The sequence below is a fragment of the Argiope bruennichi genome, chromosome 3, assembly GCF_947563725.1.
Source record: "Argiope bruennichi chromosome 3, qqArgBrue1.1, whole genome shotgun sequence".
NCBI lineage: Eukaryota > Metazoa > Arthropoda > Arachnida > Araneae > Araneidae > Argiope > Argiope bruennichi.
The window spans coordinates 118,607,254-118,629,229 of NC_079153.1; the positions used below are offsets into that span (position 1 = coordinate 118,607,254).

Sequence of the window (21,976 nt, forward strand, 5' to 3'; positions counted from 1 at the left end):
ATTATTGGATTATTTTATATTTAAGCAACAAGCTTAAAAAGTATAGCAAGAAATCCTGGTTAATTGAATATTGTTTTGAATGTTGAATATTAAATCTGGATTATTTTTTTAATTCATTTTTATGTTATTGTGTTTTATTTAATAAGGTAAACGAATGTTAATTATCTCTGTTTGTTTGATTGATGAGTTATGCTGTGATTTTGGTACATGATTAATCTGCAGAAATACTCGTATGAATTCATATTTTCATTAAGTGCTAAAGTTAATTGAATGTTTTGTTAAATATTATTAATTTCATTATTAGTTAAATTTGATTATTTCACCATTCTTTTTTATAACCTAGTATTTTAGTTTGAGTCTGATAGTAGCCATATAAGTATTTAAGCTATACTTCTAAGGAAACGAAAAGGAGAATTCCTTTAATGAAGCTAGAATTGCTGTTTTGTTTTCTGCTTTAACAGATCCTTTACCTTTTAACTTAATATAAGCCAGTATTTTGATTTGTGTTATTTTATTTGTATACCATTCATTTTTATGCAGAATTCTTTATTTTGTTGAATTGGAATAATGGCATTCATAGCTAAAGCTAGGAAGTGTGATCTTCAGGAATTAGCTAGTGAGTTAGGTGAAGAGATTGATGGGAATCTCACGATTGCTAATCTTAGAAAATTGATTTTAAATTCTAACGAATACGAGGAAGAGTTTGTAAAGGGTGTTTTAGAGGGTATTGTGGAGAGGAGACAAGAAAAAGAAAATTTGGAAAGACGGGAAAAAGAGAGGCAATTTGAGTTAGAGAAAATTAAGTTGCAAACTTCGATTGAAACTCAATCCCTAATGTCAGAGAATAATGAAATGAACACCAAACATAATTCTTCAGAGTTACAAAAGATACTTCAGAAATTTGATTCCAAAAATGATGATATAAGTCTTTACTTAGTCATATTTGAGCGCCAAGCTAAACGATTAAGGATTGATAAAACAGATTGGGTCACCCAATTAATGCCACTTCTTCCATCAGAGGTTGTTCAAATAATAGCAAGGGAACCTGAAGAGGAATCTAACGTTTACGAGTACGTAAAGGAATTACTCTTACGACGATTTAAATTGAGTGCAGAAACCTTTCGATTGCGGTTTGTGCAACATCAAAAGAGAATGGAAAGTTCATGGAGGGATCTGGCCTTTGAGTTGAGAAGCTTCTTGGAGGAGTGGTTGGATGGTGTTAACGTAACGGATTTCGACTCGTTGAAGGATCTGATGGTTGTAGATCAGATGAAAAGAAGAGTTGGAAATGAAGTTCGGGAACATTTTGTTGACACATGGACAAAAATCTCGTCTTCATCTAAGTTAGCCGATCTCCTCGATGATTATGACGGTGTAAGGAGAAGCTCAAAAACTGGACATATTCCTAGTAATGGCAGGACACGAGTAAACGGGAATTTTGAAAAGAGAAATCCTATTGTCCATGACAAAAATGCAATGAACACTGATTATAAAAGACCGAGTAGTCCTCGGAATTGGAAGCAAGAACGCTCCGATCGGCGTCAATGTTTCGAGTGCGGATCATCGCAACATTTAAGAGCCCAGTGCCCAAATCTAGCTAAGATGAAGAATTTCTCAAGGATTAACCGCGTGACAAGACGTTTGGTAGAAACGACAAGCGAGAAAAGTGGACCACAGAGACTTCCAGAGAATGTTGCTGAAAATCAGACTGATGAAGGTACGATTCTCACAACACAGTTAAAGGCACCAGAAAAAGAAATAACACGCATTAGCCCTTTACAGAAAATACCAGTGAAAATTGAAGACAATACATTTGAAGGTATCGTGGATACAGGTGCTGAAATCACCGTCATCAGACAGGATATAATTGATTCTTGCTCTAAACAAGGAGAGGGCAGCATAAAAATTATATCAGCCTTTGGGGAAGAAGAACTTGCCCCATTAGTTACTATCAATGTAAAAATTAATGATGGGAAGCATGGCAATGTTCCTGTTACTTGTGCAGCATCGAAGAAACTAATAAGCGACATGCTGATCTCCTCGACTACATACGAAGCATTATGTAAGAAAATAGAGGCACATACCTTATTACCCGTGATAAAGAATGTAGATTCGGAGCAACCTGTCCATGAAGAGCCAAATCAAGAAGATAATGAAGAAAGTCCATTGGAGGAGAAAATTTGTTTCTCGAAGTTACAAAAAGAAGATAACTCTCTGAAGACGGCATGGGCATTTGGCAGTTCCCAACAGAATGGTTATTCAGTTGAAGATGGCATCTTATCGCACTCTGAATGGGTATGTGGAGAAAAGGTGCAACAGGTAGTGTTGCCAGAATGTAAACGGAAGTGTGTGCTTAAGGCAGCACACGAGTTACCATTGGCAGGTCATCTGGGAGAGAGAAAGACGAAGGAAAGAATAAAGTACTCATTCTACTGGCCAGGAATAAAGAAAGATGTCAAAGAATTTTGTCAGTCTTGCAAACAGTGCCAAGTTAGGAGGGCAATTACATACAGAGATAGGATCCCAATACAGCCTATCGTCAGACCAGAAAATCCTTTTGAAGTTTGGAGCATTGATTGCATAGGTCCACTGGAGCCTCCGTCCAGGAGAGGACACAAATTCATCATTTGCGCTATTGACCTGTGTACACGTTGGGCAGAAGCTATCCCAGTAAGAAATATTACTGCGAAAACTACGTGTGACGTGCTCATGAAAATTTTTACAGCTACAGGATTTCCTGAAGTCGTTTGCACTGACCAAGGTACTAACTTTACATCGACTTTAACTAAAGAATTCCTGAAAGTGATCGGCACCGCACCAAGATTTGCTACTCCCGGGCATCCAGAAAGTATGGGTGCAGTTGAGCGATGGAATAAAACCTTAAAGGAAATGCTCAGCAAGAATATCCAGGAAAATGGAAAAGATTGGGACATACATCTGCCATATCTGTTATTCGCGTATAGGGAAGTACCACACAGTACAACAGGACTGTCACCATTTCAAATGGTCTATGGAAGGTTACCCAGAGGGCCCTTGTCTCTGATGAAAGATTTCTGGACAGGAAAAAGAAGAATCCCCGTAGGTGTTTCCAGATCCATTGAGAGTTATTTAGAAAATTTGCAGGAAAATTTAGGAAAGGCTCATGGCATTGCCATGGAGAATGCCGAAAAAACCCAGGCAGAATATGCAAGAAGATATAACTTGCGAGCTCGTGAGAAGACCTTTCAAGTAGGAGAAAAGGTTCTGATTTTGGATTCAGCTTCTTCTCATAAGCTGTTAAAGAAATGGATCGGGCCAGTGAGTATTGTTGCTTTTACAAGACCCCATTCAGTACTCGTCAAGATGGAAGATGGTACGAATAAAGAGATTCATGTCAATAAAATTCGACCATACATAGCACGACTTGAGCAAGTCGGAGTGATATATGACCAAGACAATGAATTTGGAGAAATATTTCCTGCCCCAACCAATTGCAATCAGAAAAGCAAAATCAGTCGTGATATAAGAACGCAAATTTATAATCAAGGAAAGGAGTTATCATTACAACAAAAAGCTGAGCTGATTGATATCTTATCTAAGTACACAGACAGTTTCAGTAAGTTTCCAGGGAAAGCCAAGGTGCCAGGACATAACATTAAGGTAACCGATGACTGTGTCCCCAAGCGACTAGCTCCATATCGTGTCCCAATTGTTTTGCAAGGGGAAGTTGAACGCCAAGTTCAAGAACTTTTAGAAGCAGGACTCATTGAACATAGCGAGAGTGACTGGGCACATCCCGTAGTGCGTTGCTAAGAAAAACGGTAGTATCAGACTGTGCGTAGACTACCGTCAGCTGAATAAATATACGATTGCAGACGCATATCCAATGAAACTGGTTACTGAACTATTGTATGAAATTGGAAAAGCTAGTTTTATATCAATATTAGATCTCACCAAAGGATATTGGCAAATTCCCATGAAGCCTGAAGCGAAGCACTATACCGCTTTTATCACTCATTCTGGGCTGTACCAATGGAATGTGATGCCCTTCGGTATGAAAAATGCAGGAAGCACATTCCAAAGAAGCATGGACAAGATCCTCTCAAAGCATCGAGAGTATTGTCGTGCATATATTGATGATGTCGCCATTTTCTCCAAAAGCTGGGAAGAACATAAAAAGCACATTATGGAAGTATTTTGTACGCTTCAAGAGTCCAACCTTACCATAAATCTAGAGAAGTGTGAGTTTGGCAAAAAGGAAGTGAAGTTTCTTGGCCATATCGTCGGATCAGGAAGGCACTCCCCAGATCCCGAGAAAATTGACGCCATAAAGAAGTTATTGAGACCTACAAATAAGAAAGAAGTACGTAGTTTGCTGGGACTTGCAAATTATTACAGGGACTATATCCCAAACTTTTCTTCATTAGTATTACCACTAACAAATCTCACCAAGAAAAATGTACCTAACAAAATTCCATGGGCCAAAGAACAAGAGCAAGCATTCCAAATCTTAAAAGAAGAATTAGTCAAGATGCCTTCATTATACACCCCACAACTGGATAAACCATTCCAGTTATACACGGATGCCTCAGCAACAGCCGTTGGAGCCTGCTTAGCTCAGATAGGTGATGATGGGAAGGAAAAACCCATTGCATTTTTCAGCAAGAAATTGACTGCAACTCAAACACGGTGGGCTACTATCGAGAGAGAAGCCTACGCCGTACTGGAGACCTTGAAAAAATACGACACATGGATATTTGGTGCTCGTGTTCAAGTTATCTCCGACCACAACCCTTTGACGTATCTCACTCAACAAACGCCTCACAGCGCAAAACTTACACGATGGTCGTTAGCCTTACAGAGATACGATGTGACAATATCATATCGGAAGGGGAGTAAACATTGCAATGCAGACTCTCTATCTAGATTGCCATTGCAGCAGTAAGAAAGAAAAGCTTTCCAGAAATGTACGAAAACATTTGTGCATCTGCTTTGTTACTTTTATCACCAATTTTGTGCATATTTGATATTTTTTTTATACATATTTGTTTGTCTTTATATTTTGAATTTGTGTATGTGTTGTTTCTTTTCTTTGGGAATTGCATATCAGTTGCTCTCCCACCTCTTTCCTGCTCCTTTCCTAGTTGTAGCGACAAATACTGCTTGGAACTATGTTTCATTTCAGGATCAGCCTTTTACCGTGAGAGATGATCAGTGATAAGCAACCCGTCCAGTTCTCAAGACGCAGCATTGTCTCTAAGGTGACAATGTGCTTCTCCAAGGGGGGGCGTGTAAGACCCGCTCCTCCGCTCCCAACGACGAAGCTTGCAAAACCAGTCAGGAGGGGAAAGGTCACGTGGTATCCGAGGGGGTGAAAACCAGGAGAGACGAACAGGAAGTGGACTAGACAGATAACGACGAGGGACGACGAGCGAAGGTGGCGTGGTTCGCCATGAACGAGATGCTTGATTCACTTTTATGTTTTACATTTTTAAACCGTTACTGTAAATATGTAAATAATATAATAACCTAGAATATGATGGGTTCCTGTATTTATTTCTATTCAATCAACATGATTGAACCGGGCGATTATTAAGATTGAACTGGATTTAAAATAATCACTCAGGCCTAGACGTTAAGTAGGCGCCAGCCGTTGTTGGAACAGCCACAAGAAATACACGTAGGATGTGTAAGGAAATCTTACTCGTATTGTTACGGATTTATTTTATTTAACAGATAAATTAATTGAAGCTTATATTTTGAAGCAAAATCAATGTTTGAATTTGCTTGTTTTTCAACCTATAAAAATGTTCTTTTTTCGTGATATGATGAAATAAATTTTTCTTTAAGTAAGCTTATTCAGGGCAATAAGATTGCGTATCTTTTTGCATATAAGATTATTACAGATTGAATTTTAAATGTTTTATTTAGGCAATACGAATATAAATAGCTGGATTTCTAATAACATCAACACATTTTTGTTCCTTTCAAATTCATTTGTTTTTGTATCTCTATTTTATATATCAGCATATGATTTCATTCAATAATATTATTTTATGTCATAAATGTTGATTATTTAAGAATTATTTTAACTTGATGAAATATACTTTCATCAACTTGAAACTCAAAAATTTCAAATACATTTGAACGTAATTACTTTCTCTTAAAATACTTTTCCGCCTTCATTTTCTTATGTATTTGCTTTATTTAGAAAAAAATATTTTCAATTTAATCTTGAAAAAATTATTACTTTACTTAAAACCATAAGCAATTTCTGATTAAAAGGGGTTTCCGCAGATTATACTATCTGTACTTATTTTATTTTTTATAGTTTGAAGCAAAATAGAATTTTCAATTCCTGGTTATTTTTTTATTGAATGAAAATCTGTTTCTCATTTTATTATAAAGGTTTCTTCTATTCCTTCTCATTCAAAATTTTATTCAAGAAATAAAGATCAGATTTGTATACGTTTAATTAAAAAGCAGTTATTATTTTTCTTTTTTAAGTGTAAAAGATTCGATCGTATTAAATATTTTGTTGTGAATATTTAAATATGTCTATGTATTAGATAGATACATTTAAAGCAAAACTGTATTTTTAACTAGTGGTTTTCCACGTTGTTTATTCAAAAACCATTGTTTTAAACATTTCACATTACTCTTTTATTTCTTTCTCATACATATATTTTATTCATAACATAAAGATTAAACATTTACAGATAATTTGCTTGAAATTAAATGCATTTTATTGAATGAAATGCTACAAATTTAATTTTACATATTTTATTTAAGAGATTACGAATATAAATAGTTGGATTTTTAATATCAAAATATTTTTGTTCCATTTTAATTTATTTTTTTATAACTCTAATTTGAAGTCTTATTTAATAGATTAATATTAAATATTTACAGCGCATTTTTTGTTGCTATTTCTGTTACATTGTTAAGTAGTTTTGTGCATATTTTAATACAAATGATATTGAAATTTTATTTATTCTATTAATATGTAATGGCTATTAGATTTTTCGCTAATTATCTGTTGCGCGATTTATTCAAGAAGTAACTAATAAACATTTCAAATAATATTAGAGAACGATTTTTTTGTAGTCTTTAAATTTTTATTGTGTAGATTATATTATACATATAAATTATGGGATTGGTTAATTTAATTGTTTAAAAAATTCTAGGTTAAGATTATGTATTTTTAATACGATTGTCAAAAATTATGTAAGCTTCGTTTCTATTAAATAATTCATTTCGTTATTCTACAACTTATAACTCGTTTATTCAGTAAGTAGATATTTATTGCCTTCAGTTTTATTTAAATAAAATTTTATTTTTTTATACACATTACTTTATAAATCTTGAATAATTGTTTACGTTTACCTGGGTACTTCTTGAATACTTATTTAGTTATTGAAATTAGATATAAATCAAAAATTTAATTTTTAATCTATTAGTTGTTTCCCATTTACCACTTTATTTTAAATTATGTTTTTTTGTAGTTACAAATACTTGTTATTTTGCTTTATTATAATTTTTCTGAACTTATCATGCATTATTTAAGATAAATTATCCAATATCTTTCATTTAAAAGAAAGGCTTGAAATGAATTTAATTTTAAATTATACGTTTTCGATAATGCTTACCTAAAATTTATGTTTATTCAAATTTCAATATAATTACTTTTGAATTTTTTTTTTACAGTTTTTAACCCTTACAAGGATTTGGGAAGTATGCTTCCCACCAAATTTATCAATCTTTGTATGAAATAATGTACGTTGGCATAAGTTCTGATAAATTTTTTTAGAAAGACCGAAACTTAGATGCTTTAGTTCTTTATCTCACACACAAATGATGTGTCTTGATTTGTTACTTAATTATTAATTAACAAAATTAATTCATTAATCAAATTAAATGCATCTAATAAGCTAAATGAATCCCTTTTCTTATTCTAATCTTAAGCCTAAAAATATTTTATGATAGCATAATATGACTAGAAAAAATGGCCCTTTAAAGGGTTAAGTTATATCCTACAATTTAAAAAAAATATGTTTATTTCCGCACAGGCATTTTGTTTGTCATTTTGCATTGATTTTTAATTATATAGTAGATAATTATCTCTAACTGTGTATAGACAAGTATTTTTTTCTTTTTATCCATTTTGTATATCTATTATATTTATAAAAGTTTCATATCTATTACATATATACAGTTTCATATCTATTATATATATACAGTTTCATATCTATTTCATCTAATTATCTTTTATTATATTTCCTTTTATTATATGATAATATCATGATATTTTAAATTTCTGAATTTTCAAAATATTTTTGCTAGTCAAAATTGTGGACTAATATTTTGAATATTATCCATATTTCGATGCCCATTAAAAAATTTTCCTAAATATATTTTGCATATATATTTATTTACATAATTTTTAGAAGATAAATAGTCTACAAACTACATTTATTGCTTGTTTTAATGTTAATTCCAATGACAGGTTCATAAATATTGATACAATTTAACTCTTATTAATGGAAAAAAAATACTAAGACTTCTCAATTTTGATTTTAATTACATAGCAAATATAATATTCTAATTTTTCATGATTTAATTTAAGAAATTTTTCCCCCTATACTGCAAAAATCTTAATTTTGTAATTACTTCATATAATTATCAAAATAGTGAATCCTCCATAAAATATTATAGATTATCTCATTAATATTGCAATATACTTATATTATACACATCTATTAAACAGCTTAGAGTCAATGCACACAATTAATTTATATTCTAAGTCTTCATAATTGTTAATTTATCAAGGGAAATCCTTCCTTTTACTACAAATCATCTTTATTTCACAATTACTTTATATGTTTATACAGACAGTGATTCCTCCATAAAAAATTATACATTATAATTATACATCAAGTAATTAATTATATATATATCAATAATATTACAATATACTTCTGTTACAATTATTGTGACATACATCTATTAAATATGCGATTTTAGAGATGAGATTACTCGGATAATAAATAATGCATATATTATTTATGCTATTGTAAAAAAATAATAAGGCAAATAATTTTAAATTTGTTTGTTGCAAATATTTCTTATAAATAAAAAAAAAATATTTTTTTCATATATAACACATTTTTAGGGGGTCTATCAACATTATGCATTTAATTATCTTAATATTTATTTTTGATCATATCTCTTTTTCTATCAGAAATAATGGGTAAGAAGATTGATTAGTACATTTGATAAGGTTGATATAGATATTTATTAGTGAGAGCGAAAGACTGCAATTTTTTCATATAGAAATGCACATACATGTATATGTATGATATAAGGGTTATAGAATAATCTGCAATAATTCATATAATTTTAAAATAAATCTTTATCTCCATCAAACTATTTGGCATATATGAAAAAAAAATTTTCTTTATTAAATGCTTAAAAAGTTTTTTTTTCTAACCGAGTATAGAGAATTGGCAATATAATACATTATAACTGCATTTCCATAATTAATTAATGACATTTTTAATTACATTTTAAAATTTAATTATTTTACAGTAATGTATTAAAAATAAAAGTTCTCATTAACAGGTGATGCAGAGACCAGAAAATTTAATCAACGATGTCTGCGCTGAAAAATCACTTTCAGCGGACACTTCTAAAAATTATATGCTTTATTTGACTGCAATGATTTTCAAAAATTATCAAAACATTTGCACATTTTAAAAAATATATTAGGCACAATATTCAAGCTAAAACTTATGATAAATTATTGATATTTCCATCATTTATAAACGCGAAACAAGTTTCCTATGTGGTACGCGTTTAAATATTATATTTACAAACAAAAGCAGAAATTCATGTTAATATGGAACAAGATAAAGTTAAAATAAAATTGAAACAATTAATGAAATAAGAATGTAATAAGTTTCGGGTTGACTATTTAAAATTCTGTATACTGAAATGTAGTTCGTACTTAAAAAAGTATCCACGAAAACTTTTATATAACATATGATTAAAAGAAATTGATTCTACCGATATTAATTTTTTATATTTACATTAATTATTATTTATTAATTTTAAAAACAAATGTATAGAGCTAATTTTAATTGTCATTAAAGTATCCGACTTGAATCGAAGGCTTATTTAAAAAAAACGATACATAAAAATTTTGTATGGTACCAAATTGCTAAAACATACTTGAAATGTCACTATTAGAAGAAAAAATACACTCATTGCTTTTGGTTTTTGAAAAAAAAAAAAACTTATTTTTTACGACAGACGAGTAGGTAAAAAATGAATACAAATAAAGCAAATATTATTTTAGAGAATTTTTCAGTAAAAATAAAGTAAATTATTCATTTTCGGTTAAAAATATCACTGTTCATTTCATTTTTATTTGTTGTGTGATACTGAAACTACTGTATCTATAGTTTTATTTTACATTTATTAAAAAATGAAAGTTTATAATCTGTTTTAGAATCTACGAAGTTTGGGCTTTATTTTCAGGTTATAAAAAGTTTTAAATTTTTCTGGAAAAAAGCATCTTTACAACTTTATCGGATACCTTAAGTAATAGCAGGCAAATATTACAAAATGTGAAATAAGCATTTAATATCTGTAAATATAAAATTGTGAATAGAAATCTACTTAAAATCTCATTTAAATGCTTTCGATATTCGAATATATTCAGCTCAAGCATATGAAAATTTACTCAAAAGTTAGTTCTTTACAGCTCAAATTAAAAGCAGAGGTGCATAAAAAATCTGATGTATCACAACTCTGGAAAGAGGAAAAGAATGTATGGTTAACTTATTTTCAAATTTAAATATTTCTAGCAAAATATTTCGAGTGCGAATTTCAATCTTATTTTAATCAACGATGCGGAATCTGAAATAATATTGGGGAACATTTATTAGCGTAAGTGATTACATTAAACAGTCAACTTCAGCAGAAATATCAATTTTTTTCAAAATTATTGCTTTCTGATTTTCCGTATGAAAGATTATTAATTTCCTTTACGTTGAATTTTTGTGAACTTACACTCATTTTTATATTGACATAATATGCGTTTGAATGCTATTTTACATCTTTAAAATAGCATTAAATTTTGGTAAATATTTTGCCAAAAATGTAATTTTTTTACCAATTATTACGATGTTTCCCTTTTTTTCTTAACGTTTTAAACAAAATTTGCGAAAAATATAAATTAAAACCTAATGCATATATTTTTTTTCTATATTCGGAATAGTAATTTCTTCAATATATTCTGCAGTTACTGAACTATAAAAAAGCAATCAGTTTACTTAAATATATCTGATAATTGTTTTGGTGTTTCATTATGCTATAAAAGAAAATTGAAAATTTCATGTTGTATATCAATCGAACTTCAGTATTCAGACATAAAACTTATTTCATAATTTAGGAACTAGGAAATATATTTCTTTATCTCGAAAATTTTAAATAAATTATTTGATTAATTTCTGGCTAAAAAAAATTCGTCCAATTTTCAAAATGATTTTGATTTCAATTGTTTAATTTTTTTCCACGTATATGTTTCGTCAATCTATTTTATGGAAAATTAAAAAAATATGTATTTAAAATCATTTTTCAAAAAAAAAAAAAAATCCCGTTCTTAATGAACGTCGTATATTTTAAGCTTCTCCAGGATTTTCAAATAATAATTTCAAGAAAATTTACTTGATCCTTGAATACAGTGAAAGCAAAGTTCAGTTAAGCAAAGTCAGTTTAAAATTCATATGCAGCACGATATTAAGTATTATTATATTATACTTTCGAATACAACTGGAATTATTAGAAAATTCTTTAATTTTTCTGCATTATTATTTAACTTTTAGATATATTATTACTTTTTTGTAAATAAAATTACTATTCATTAAAATGGAAATAAAATTTCATTCTGAATTTTGACTGCAATATTAGGTTAAGTTTGAATACAATAAATAGAAATAGAGTCACCTACTTTTTTGGTTTTATTAGGAGGAAGTATATATATCTGTCATAATCATAAATTCTTTTTCCTTGAATGACTTTTTTGTACAAAGCTTTAGGAATTTAAGTAGGAAAGAAAGATTAAAATAAAGAAGTTTATATTTAAAGAGAAAATGCAGAATCTGGCATATAATTAGAAAATAAATTGCATAAGGGCACGCACGCATCAGTCTTTTTTCTTATTTTCAGAATCTTCGTTCTCGAAAGTAGACAATGAAAAGGAGAGAGCTCTAGGAATCCATTATTCAGTTTTAATTTGTTCAACATTCAAAGAATTTGGAAACAAGTTTCCACAAATTATTTTTTAAATTATTTCAACGAATAAAAATTTTTTTCAAATAAATAATGCCTAATTTCACTTATAATACTTGAATTTTGGATTACATTTTCAAAACTTTTGAATGGATGCATCGCAATTCCTATTTAAGACTATATTAGCCTCTTCAGTCCTGAAGTACACATATGTGTATCAGCATTTTTTTATCCGTTAAAGTAAAATTTTGACGAAACAATGTATGCATTTCACATTTATGAATATAGCTTCCATTTTGCATCAATAAATAGGACTACAGTTCAAATTTTTTTTTCATATCCATCGCTATTAATTAGAGACATAATGAAAATGGCGTTGGACAGAAAACACAGCAAATATAAGTGCATTTTTTAATATTTATGATTTAAATAAACACTTGTATATTTTTTTATGAAATACAAAATGTCTGGTTAAAGTCATTACCAAATTATATCTTATTATCTATAATATAATCGGTGGAAATACAAATTTTACTAAAGTCCACATATGTGTACTTCAGGAATTTTCGCACCCATTTCCTGACTGCTTGCGATCCATTGCACTGTTTATCGTTTGAGTAAGTTTGTTTTCAAATTATCATTTCTTGTCCTTGAATATATTGTATATCTTTTATATAATAAATAATTCTTATGTAATGTAATAAGATATAAAATTAAAAATATTTATTTTTTAACTTTACTAAGAAATTTAATTTTATAGCTAGATGTCTTGTAGTCAATAATTGATATTTCATTCCGACATCATGTATAGAATATACGGAATTTTATAAGCTAATAATAAGTTTTTTTTCACGTCAAGTGGCTTTAACTCAAAAGGAGGTTATTGAACTTTTAGAAAAAAGGGATTTTAGGGGAAGCAATAGAATTTCTCATTTATCGAAAATAATGAAATCTGGCAAATGGAATGAATGGGTTCCAGACGATAGTCAAATGTGCCTTGTCAAGTAGAAAGACAATAAATCCATGACTTTACTATACATATGTATAGGTAATGAGCCAACTGGAATAGGCAGAAGACAGTCAAAATAATTGAAACAAAAAGCCGATATAAAATGATCTGCTTTTGTAAAAGCATATAATATGGAAGGCATCGACCATTATCTTGCATATTACCGGTATGGAGTAACTACAAAAAATGACCGACGTAAGCATTCACGCATTTTGTAGATTTAGTAGTTGTCAATTGCTTGATATACTATAAAATGGTGGCAAAGCGACAAGTAGAGCTGTCAGCAAGTAAGCCGAAAATGTTATAACCTTATTACAATTTCGAATGCATACAATTTGGTCCCTGTTGAAATATGAGTAAATTCTCATCATCAGCAAGAAAGGAAACCATGTCATTTTTGAATGAAACAAATTAATAGAAGAAGGGTCATCAAATGATGGAAACGCAACTACAAGACAATTGGAGATTTCATTACCACCCTCTGGTGAAAATACCTCTAAAAGAGCAAGAAAAATTGTCCCTTCCCAATTAAAAAGAAATAAGACTAGATATGTCAAGCCATCTAGAACATGATATGGACGATAAGTATGTATCAAAATTCAGGTATCCAGGATGTAAATCTAGGAGAAGAGTCAAGTGCTCAAAATGTAATATCTACTTATATAATATTAAAATGAAATTTATTCAAAATAAGGTTTTATAGATTATTAATTTAATAAATTTTGTATTTTTTTATTTATAAGTTCTTAGAATAGGAAAAGTATAAATATTAAATAACCAGGAAAATTAAATAATTTTTTCGTCGTGGATGCTTAAGACCTGAGGTTCACATATGTGTACCTTAAAATTATGGGACTTAAAATCGTTTGATCAGCAAATATTTTTTCCACAAACAATTCAGATGTAACAAAGGTAAAAGATCTTGAAATTAAATTTTTAAACCAGTTTTTAAAAATTCAGGTTTGAGAGGTTAGGGAGGAATTTTTTTTTGAAATAACAATAAAATAGTAGCATTTTTTTATTTTTTGAAAAAAAAAACATGTATAAAATCAAAATATATCAGTTAAAAGCCATAATGTTTTGAAAATTCTATAAAATGTCCTTTTATTGCCTAATAAATGGTATAAAATAAAAACCATTTAATTTGAAAGTTTATCAAATGATTTGTTGAAAATTTATCAATCTTATTACATGAAACATTATCTAATACCTGATTTACGAATAATTTTATCAAATCTCTAAATATTGATGTTCGATTCATAAATAATGGAAATTCTTAATTCTTTTTCGCATTATCAAACATGAAAGCAACTTCAAAATTTTTCTTAATGAATATAGGGTTTATTCTCTGGTTCAGAAATAACAAAACATATTGACAAGTTATTGCACCAAAACTGAACAAAAAATATCCTTTAACATTTAATTTATGTGGGTTTTAAAATTCAGTATTATACAAAAATTAAGAATTTGTGTAAATAACATTTAAAATTATAAAATAGCATTAAAATACATATCACTCAAATATAAAAATCAGTATGACTTAAAGCAGAATGTACTTAAAAGATGTTACTTTAGAATGTACTTTATGAAGAAAAATTAAGGATATTAAGGAAAATTATTTGGCATTTCACAAGCAACCGAGTAGTCACCTGCTTTAAAAAAAATAGAGATTCAAAATTCTAGCTCTTAACATTGCCATATAATTATACTATAGATCTAATTTTTCCATCTTGTCTTCGTCTGACTTCAATCATTATCCATTTTTTATTTTTTGTACGTAATTAATTTTAAGTAATCCAATTTATTGAAAGAACGCCTGCCAAAAAGCATTATACTAAAAAAGTGGTGGCTTTTGTCTTGTTAGAATTTTAAAAAGCATGTGTTGTAATTTCTATTTTATTTCCGAATTAATTTTTCTAGGAAATGTATATTACATTTAAAAATATTACTTAACTGCAACAACTAAAACATGCACTTAATTTTTTTTGGTGCCGTTGCCATGCTTGCTTGTAAACTCGGCGTGCATAACACGCTGGGAACCACTATAATATACTTAAAATGTAGTCAATTTTTTTCGATTAAAATCATAATTATACGAAAAAAGTGGTAGCTCTGAAAATCAAACTTATGAACCTACTACTTATGAAATAACCATGTGCCGAATTTGGCAGCAATATCTTCCATAATTTGCCTTGCGAAGTCTTTTATAGTATTTTTGTAGCATATGAATCGCATGTCGTATCACGCATATTATGACAATATGTAATCTGTAATCAGTATTATGACAGTATAAAATGGCCAAAATAAAATATCAGATTATTTTCGTGTCATATTAAATAATGTATAATTTATATGCTTAATAATGCCAATATAGGCTCAGCTGATATTTTATAGCAATTCATATTTGTGCTTCAAACATTACTTCAGTAAAACTAAAGGTTCTTATTACATGGTCTGAATTGAATGTATTGTTTTCTCTGTCTTTACTAATAATTAAGATGTATATGTGTGTGCGAAAATACATGTTCCTGCTCTGTTTGGCTTAAAGATGCCAAATTTGGCACAAATGTACGTTGAAGGATGGAAATGCACTCTAAAATAGATCGAAGAATTTTTTTTTGTAATTTATCTAATTAAAAATTAAGAAAAAGCTGATATTTACCCCTCCCCCATTATGTCATTAAGTGTAAGTTATATAAAATATGAAATTGTAAATTTTGGCAGTCATCAGTTTTGGCGAATCAGCTTGTTTCAAAAGACGGCTAGATAATTTATATGAAGAGAGCTAATCTCATAAATTACAATTATGAAAGGCTATGCTGTAAAAATGCTAATTTTGTAAGATGCGTAGAATAAATTTTAAAAATATATCGTTTAAATACATAAACAAACTTCTATTGTATAATTTCAATCTGTCAGTATTATATTTTTACAAATTTCTGAAAATAACCAAAGTTATTTATAGTTAACCTATAAATAACTTTCTTTTTATAACTTAAATATAGTATAGTTAACCTTGAAAGTAGCTCAAGGTGGTTTTTGAATATTGATGAGTTTTAGTAATAATTTCAAAAACTGTTATCAAAAGAGAAATATTTTTCATTTCCTTTAAATTCAAGAGATTAACTATTCATTTATAATATTTTAATTAAAAACTGTACTTTCTCTGGTATTCAAATATTTCAAAAATTTTGTATTAACAGGAAACACGATAACTTGCATGCAAATTTATGTATTTAATATTTTCTCTTCGGCGGATTACAGTATGGCATCGTTATTTCTACATTTTTATGCCATTCATCAAAGCTTAAAAGTCAAAATAAATAAAAAGAAAATGAAACAAAATAATTAACTGGATGAAATTTCTAACATTAAAAATTGGATGAAGTAATTAATAATTAAAAGAAGATTAGTAATTACTTCATTTTCTTTGTTGTTTCTTCCATCTTTAAATATTAAAAATGTTCGAATTTAATTCTCAAGCATTATTACAACTAAAAGATAGTAGCAGAAGTAATAACGTTTTAAAAGTCGTTATTAAAGTCATCGTGTCGTTTTTAAAGTCATTATTTGTCTAATCTTATTTAAATCATTAAACCATTTAAACCGGTTTGAAACAATCAAGAGACTTCTATCCCGGTCTCTATCCCTATATATAATGATATTTTTTTTAAAACTTTCAATTTCAATTTTTTTAGCTGACAAACAAAGTTTTTGAGCTTGCCCGATTTTGAGATGAAATAACAGCTATGATATCATCTTTCGACTCCAACCTTTTAAAAACGCATCTACTGTCAAAGAAGCATGCGTAATAATAAAGCAATACTGGTAAAAGCAGGTCAACCTTTTAAAAACGCATCTGCTTTCAAAGAAGCATACATAATAATAATGCAATACTGGTAAAAGCAGGTAAAAATATATGCGATTAAAAGATGATGGTGAAAATTGTCATTTATTCTTTATTCATTGCCTACGCGATTTCGAGCTTCAATATTCGTTGTCTACGCGATTTCGAGTTTCAATATTCGTTGTCTACGCGATGTAGTGCTCAAAACTTCCTAACCAAAACAACATCATGTTCTCACATGATAATAAAAGTTCATGGTTTTAGGACTTAGCTAAATGTTTTTAAAGGCAGAATTCATATCAATTAGCCGATAATGTTTAAGTGTTTCATAGAATAATTTTCTTTAAATTACTAATGGAATTATAAAATATTATTGCAATATAATATCAAACATTTAAAGAGCATTTAAAAAAACTATTAAAATGAGTTTTTGAAGATGAAAATTTCTTTTTTTTTTCAAATCATAGAAGGTTTCACTGCTTATGTTTCCTAATGGAGTAATAGCGATAAGTCAAAAAGTGTTATAATGAAGTTAGATCTATCTTACAATCTTTCATTTAGCATAATGTATAAAATTTTAGATATTAAATATATTTGAATGTTTGAAATAATTAAAATCGCGGATAATTTTATCCTCTATCTCCACAAAAGTATGTCAATTATAATGAAGGAAAAACGAATCAATATGTTTAGTTGTTATATTTCTATATAAATCAAATCTAGAAATTAGAATAAAACAAATAAGTAAAAAATAAATATAAATATTGTTTTTAAAAAAAATTCAAGCTTATATTAATGTTCTAGAATACAGAATATATATGTAAAATAATTTCAATTCTATCACGATCTTAAAAGTAATCATCATTTAATGAGTTGAATTTTAACTTAAATTTCTGAATAACCCGAGTTTTAGTTTTGTCACGCCCCGAGTTATACACCTTGAAGCCAAAATGTTGACCTCAGTTAAATTATCTTCTAAAATTATGCGAGTTTCAAATGATTTTCTTTTGTCATTTTTTTTACTTGATTTCTACCTTCCTATTTTGTTTTAGTAACATCATGGAAACAATGAAAAGTTCATTTAAGAGCACTTGGCTAGTTATTGTACAGACTAAGTCTATGGCAAAGGATACCGACGTGCTCTGATTGGTTTAAGCCTTGACATCTTTTTGGAAATGTTTTGCCTTGGCATCCTTGGCAATATATTTTTATAAAAATAAATAAAATGTGTGAATCTCCCCTTTTTTTTTAGGTTTTTATGTAATATTAATCTGGAACACATATACAGCAGAAAAGATCAAATCATGAAACCTACATTCAGGAAATATAAAAATTACAATTTATTAAAAATATTATTTGTGTGTGTTTCTTCTTAATATTATTTTGATATAACTAAAAAAATTAGCTACGAAATCACATATTGCGTTAAAGCTTATATATTTATACGTTTTAGTCATTAAGTAATCATCTCCCCATATGTATTTGATGGGAAAGTAACAAACGTTCAGCAACAAGTTTCAATGACTGCATAAATTATCTAATAAAGGCACGAAAATCATAGAAAAATAAGAATTATTTAATTGCTGCATCATATGTTGAGTAATTACTTTCATGTAGTTTTTATACTTCTGTGCATAAATAACATTAGTTACTTGTATTACTAGTATTATTAGTAATATTTATTATTATGATTATTAATTAGTATTAGTAGTATTACTAGTAATATTTAGAAAAAAACAATTATATTAATAAAAATTAGATCGTGTTGATATTCACTCGTATCTTCCATAAAACTAATGAAAGGTACAAGGTTTGAGCCAAATAAGCGAAAATTACACTATTATGAGTGCAAAACATTGCCAAAAAGATGCCAAGGATTAAACCAATCGGAGCACGTCGGTATCTTTTGCCATAGACTTAGTCTGTACAATTTGCGAACTCGCAATTCAACATACTAACTAGGAAAGCAGATAGCAAGAAAGAGCACGTGATAAAGCATTTTGAATTCATACACGATTTCACAAAAAAATTATTGGTTTAGAGTCAGAATATGAAAGATTTATCAAGTCAGAAAGATTTATCAAGTGAATATCAAGTCAGAATATGAAAGATTTAAAAAATTTTTAAAATCCAATTTTTAAAAATATATAGCTAATAACATCTAATTAAAGTAAAGTTATAAACGAAAATCTTGTGAAATACCAATATGAATATTCTATGAAAATACGATTTTTTATTACTCCTTTCAAAATATATTTTAATTTTTGTGACTATTTATGATTTTGCTTCTTTAAGTATCTCTTTTTTATTGAATCTCTTCATCACATTGCTTTTAAATATCCACCTTTTAAAGTGCCACCTTCAGATATTTGACAACTTTTTTGTTTGTATTTTTAAATACATTCCTTTAAAGCTTTATTTCAAAACTTTTTTTACTTTTATTTAATACTTTTGTAATTCATTTACTATGTATTTACAGTACTTATGATAGATAAAAATCTTTCTCAAAGTAATGACTCATCAACTAAATCTCTAATGACTGTCTCAAAACTAAATAAAATTCATTAATTAATTCATAATACGATAAAAAAATTTTAGAATAATGAATCGTCACTAAAAATATATAATTACAATCTCTGAATTTTAATGCATAATGGAAAGAGTAAAGAACTGATTTCAGAATTCCTGCTTTGCAATCATGAAGCAAATGAAGTTAAATTAAATCTTATAACTAACCATATAGTTTAAGCATTCCGCTAGTCCAATATTTATTAATATTAATTTTATATTTATTTTGATCATATAATTCATCAGTTGATCAATAATATTATTAATTAACTATTAAGCAATATTCTGTTAAGATAATATGTAAAATTACATAAGAAAATTTTGAAATTAATGAACTCATTCATCGAAATACAAATATAATTTTAAGGTAATACTAAAAAACTATCCGAATTCAACAGAATTACTGATTTCAAACTTTTTGGTTATAAGTTATGGCTTCACCATTAATGAAAAACAAACATTATTTCAAACGAGCAGCTTAAAAAAACAAGATCGAATCACCGTCTTTATCGAGTGCAATAAGTCATGGCCTTAACTGAAAGATATTTCTAGTCTTTTCTTTTTCCTACACCGATACGGGAGCGACTTCCAGTAAAATCCGAAACACATTTTTAATTTTCTCCTTCCCAAAATGTAATTAATCATGGTCATTCTTTATCCGAGTGAGGGAAAAGGGAAAAAAGGAGGGAAAAAGTCGTTAAGATAAAAGAGAAATTGAAAGGTCTCCCGCAAACAACTAAACTCGTACTCAATTAGGGAAAATTGAGGAAAATTAGTTGCTAGCTTTAAGCTTTGATCTATGTTATTAGCTAATCTTGTTTCTCTTCGGAATAGGGATAATTTTGACACATAAACTATAATAAAAACTGGGCATTGAGTTTCTATTAGTTATTCAATAGTTACTTCAGAAAAAAAATGAATAATGAATAGGGTAGGGAATAAAATTGTGTTATCTTGCAATTTGATGAGGGTAGCTGGATGCCTCTGGAATAACTAATTTAAGAAAATAAATCGGCTAGAACCCGCCGTTAAAAAGCAAGGAAGTACTTAAGGATACCATCAGCATGTAGATAAAGTGTTTTCTTTATTTAATAAATTTATTGCATTCGAAAAGCATTGCCTTCAAATTTTTTTATTTTTTTATTGAACATTTATAAAACCTCCGCGCACCACAAAGTATCACACGGGGCTTACAGAAGTAAGTATATAACACATAACAAAAGAAACAGAAGAAAATTTAACAGTTATGAAGGATTACAGATGTCAACAATAAATTTACAGAAATTTTGAAAAGCACTTCTAGTGGAAATAAGTTGGTGAAACTCTGTAGGCCAATTTATATTCATGTGCTTGAGAGCCAGTCTTAGGATCTGCCTTTCTTTGACAAACTTGGAACCTAGAAGGAGCACATGTTCAACATTTTCCTCCCCACCAATATTACAATCGCAAGAAGATGACGGAAATGACTGACCAGTTAGAAATTGGGTTATTTTGTAATTAGTATAAAAATGATGGCATGATAGTCTCTTATTAATGGATGGAAAAAATTTCTTTGTTAAACTCCCTTTATTTGAAAGGAGATATTCTTGATTCCAAGACTCCACCATTTTTTCTCTCGTAATCTTCTTGTAAAAGGATGTAGGAATATTAACGTCAATGTCGATTTTGCGCTTAGTGGCAGCTTTTGCAAGCCAATCGGCCCGCTCATTTCCATAAATGCCCGTGTGTCCACGAACAAATGCAAAAACTATTGAGATATTTTTATCTTTCAGGCTTTTAATTTGCTTTTGGATTTCAACGATTATATTGTTAAACGAAGAAATACATTTCAGAGAATCCAAGGATGATAGAGAATAGGTACAAATAAGATAGTCTGAGATTACACTATTTTGTTCAGCGATCCATTTGATAGCGAAGTTTAAGCATAAGAGTTCAGCTACAAAAACTGTGCATTCATCACGAATTCTGAATTGCTTCAAAATAATTTTATTGGGGAAAAAATCCTTAAATTTTGAACATTAATGTGTGTTTTCTTACGGTATTGCACAAATGTTGCGATTGCAGAAATACTGTGACTGGAGAAATACTGCATTATTATTTTATTCAATTATCAAGAATATTTTTAGTAACGATTTTTTTAAATCCAAGTATTATTATAGTGGATGGAATTATATAATTTGATTTTAAACTAAATATCATTAAATTAATAAGAATAAAGCAAAGATTTTTCATTGGTACTAATGAAATTCTTCATGAAAAATATTTAATAAAAAAAGAAT

At 28.8% G+C, this 21,976-nt stretch overlaps 2 protein-coding genes across 2 annotated transcripts in view; one reads left to right on the forward strand and one right to left on the reverse strand.

Annotated features, from left to right (window-relative positions):
* The window catches only part of LOC129964135 (neuropilin and tolloid-like protein 2), a 441,435-nt gene that overhangs the window by 341,367 nt on the left and 78,092 nt on the right, over window positions 1-21,976 (reverse strand). The window lies entirely within an intron of this gene.
* Window positions 568-3,792, forward strand: LOC129962944 (uncharacterized). Its single transcript, XM_056076948.1, has one exon. The coding sequence runs from the start codon at window positions 568-570 to the stop codon at window positions 3,790-3,792; it is 3,225 nt and encodes a 1,074-aa protein (XP_055932923.1).

Excerpts from the sequence above, each read along its gene's own strand:
- LOC129962944 (XM_056076948.1), top strand. The coding sequence starts at position 568 with ATGGCATTCATAGCTAAAGCTAGGAAGTGTGATCTTCAGGAATTAGCT.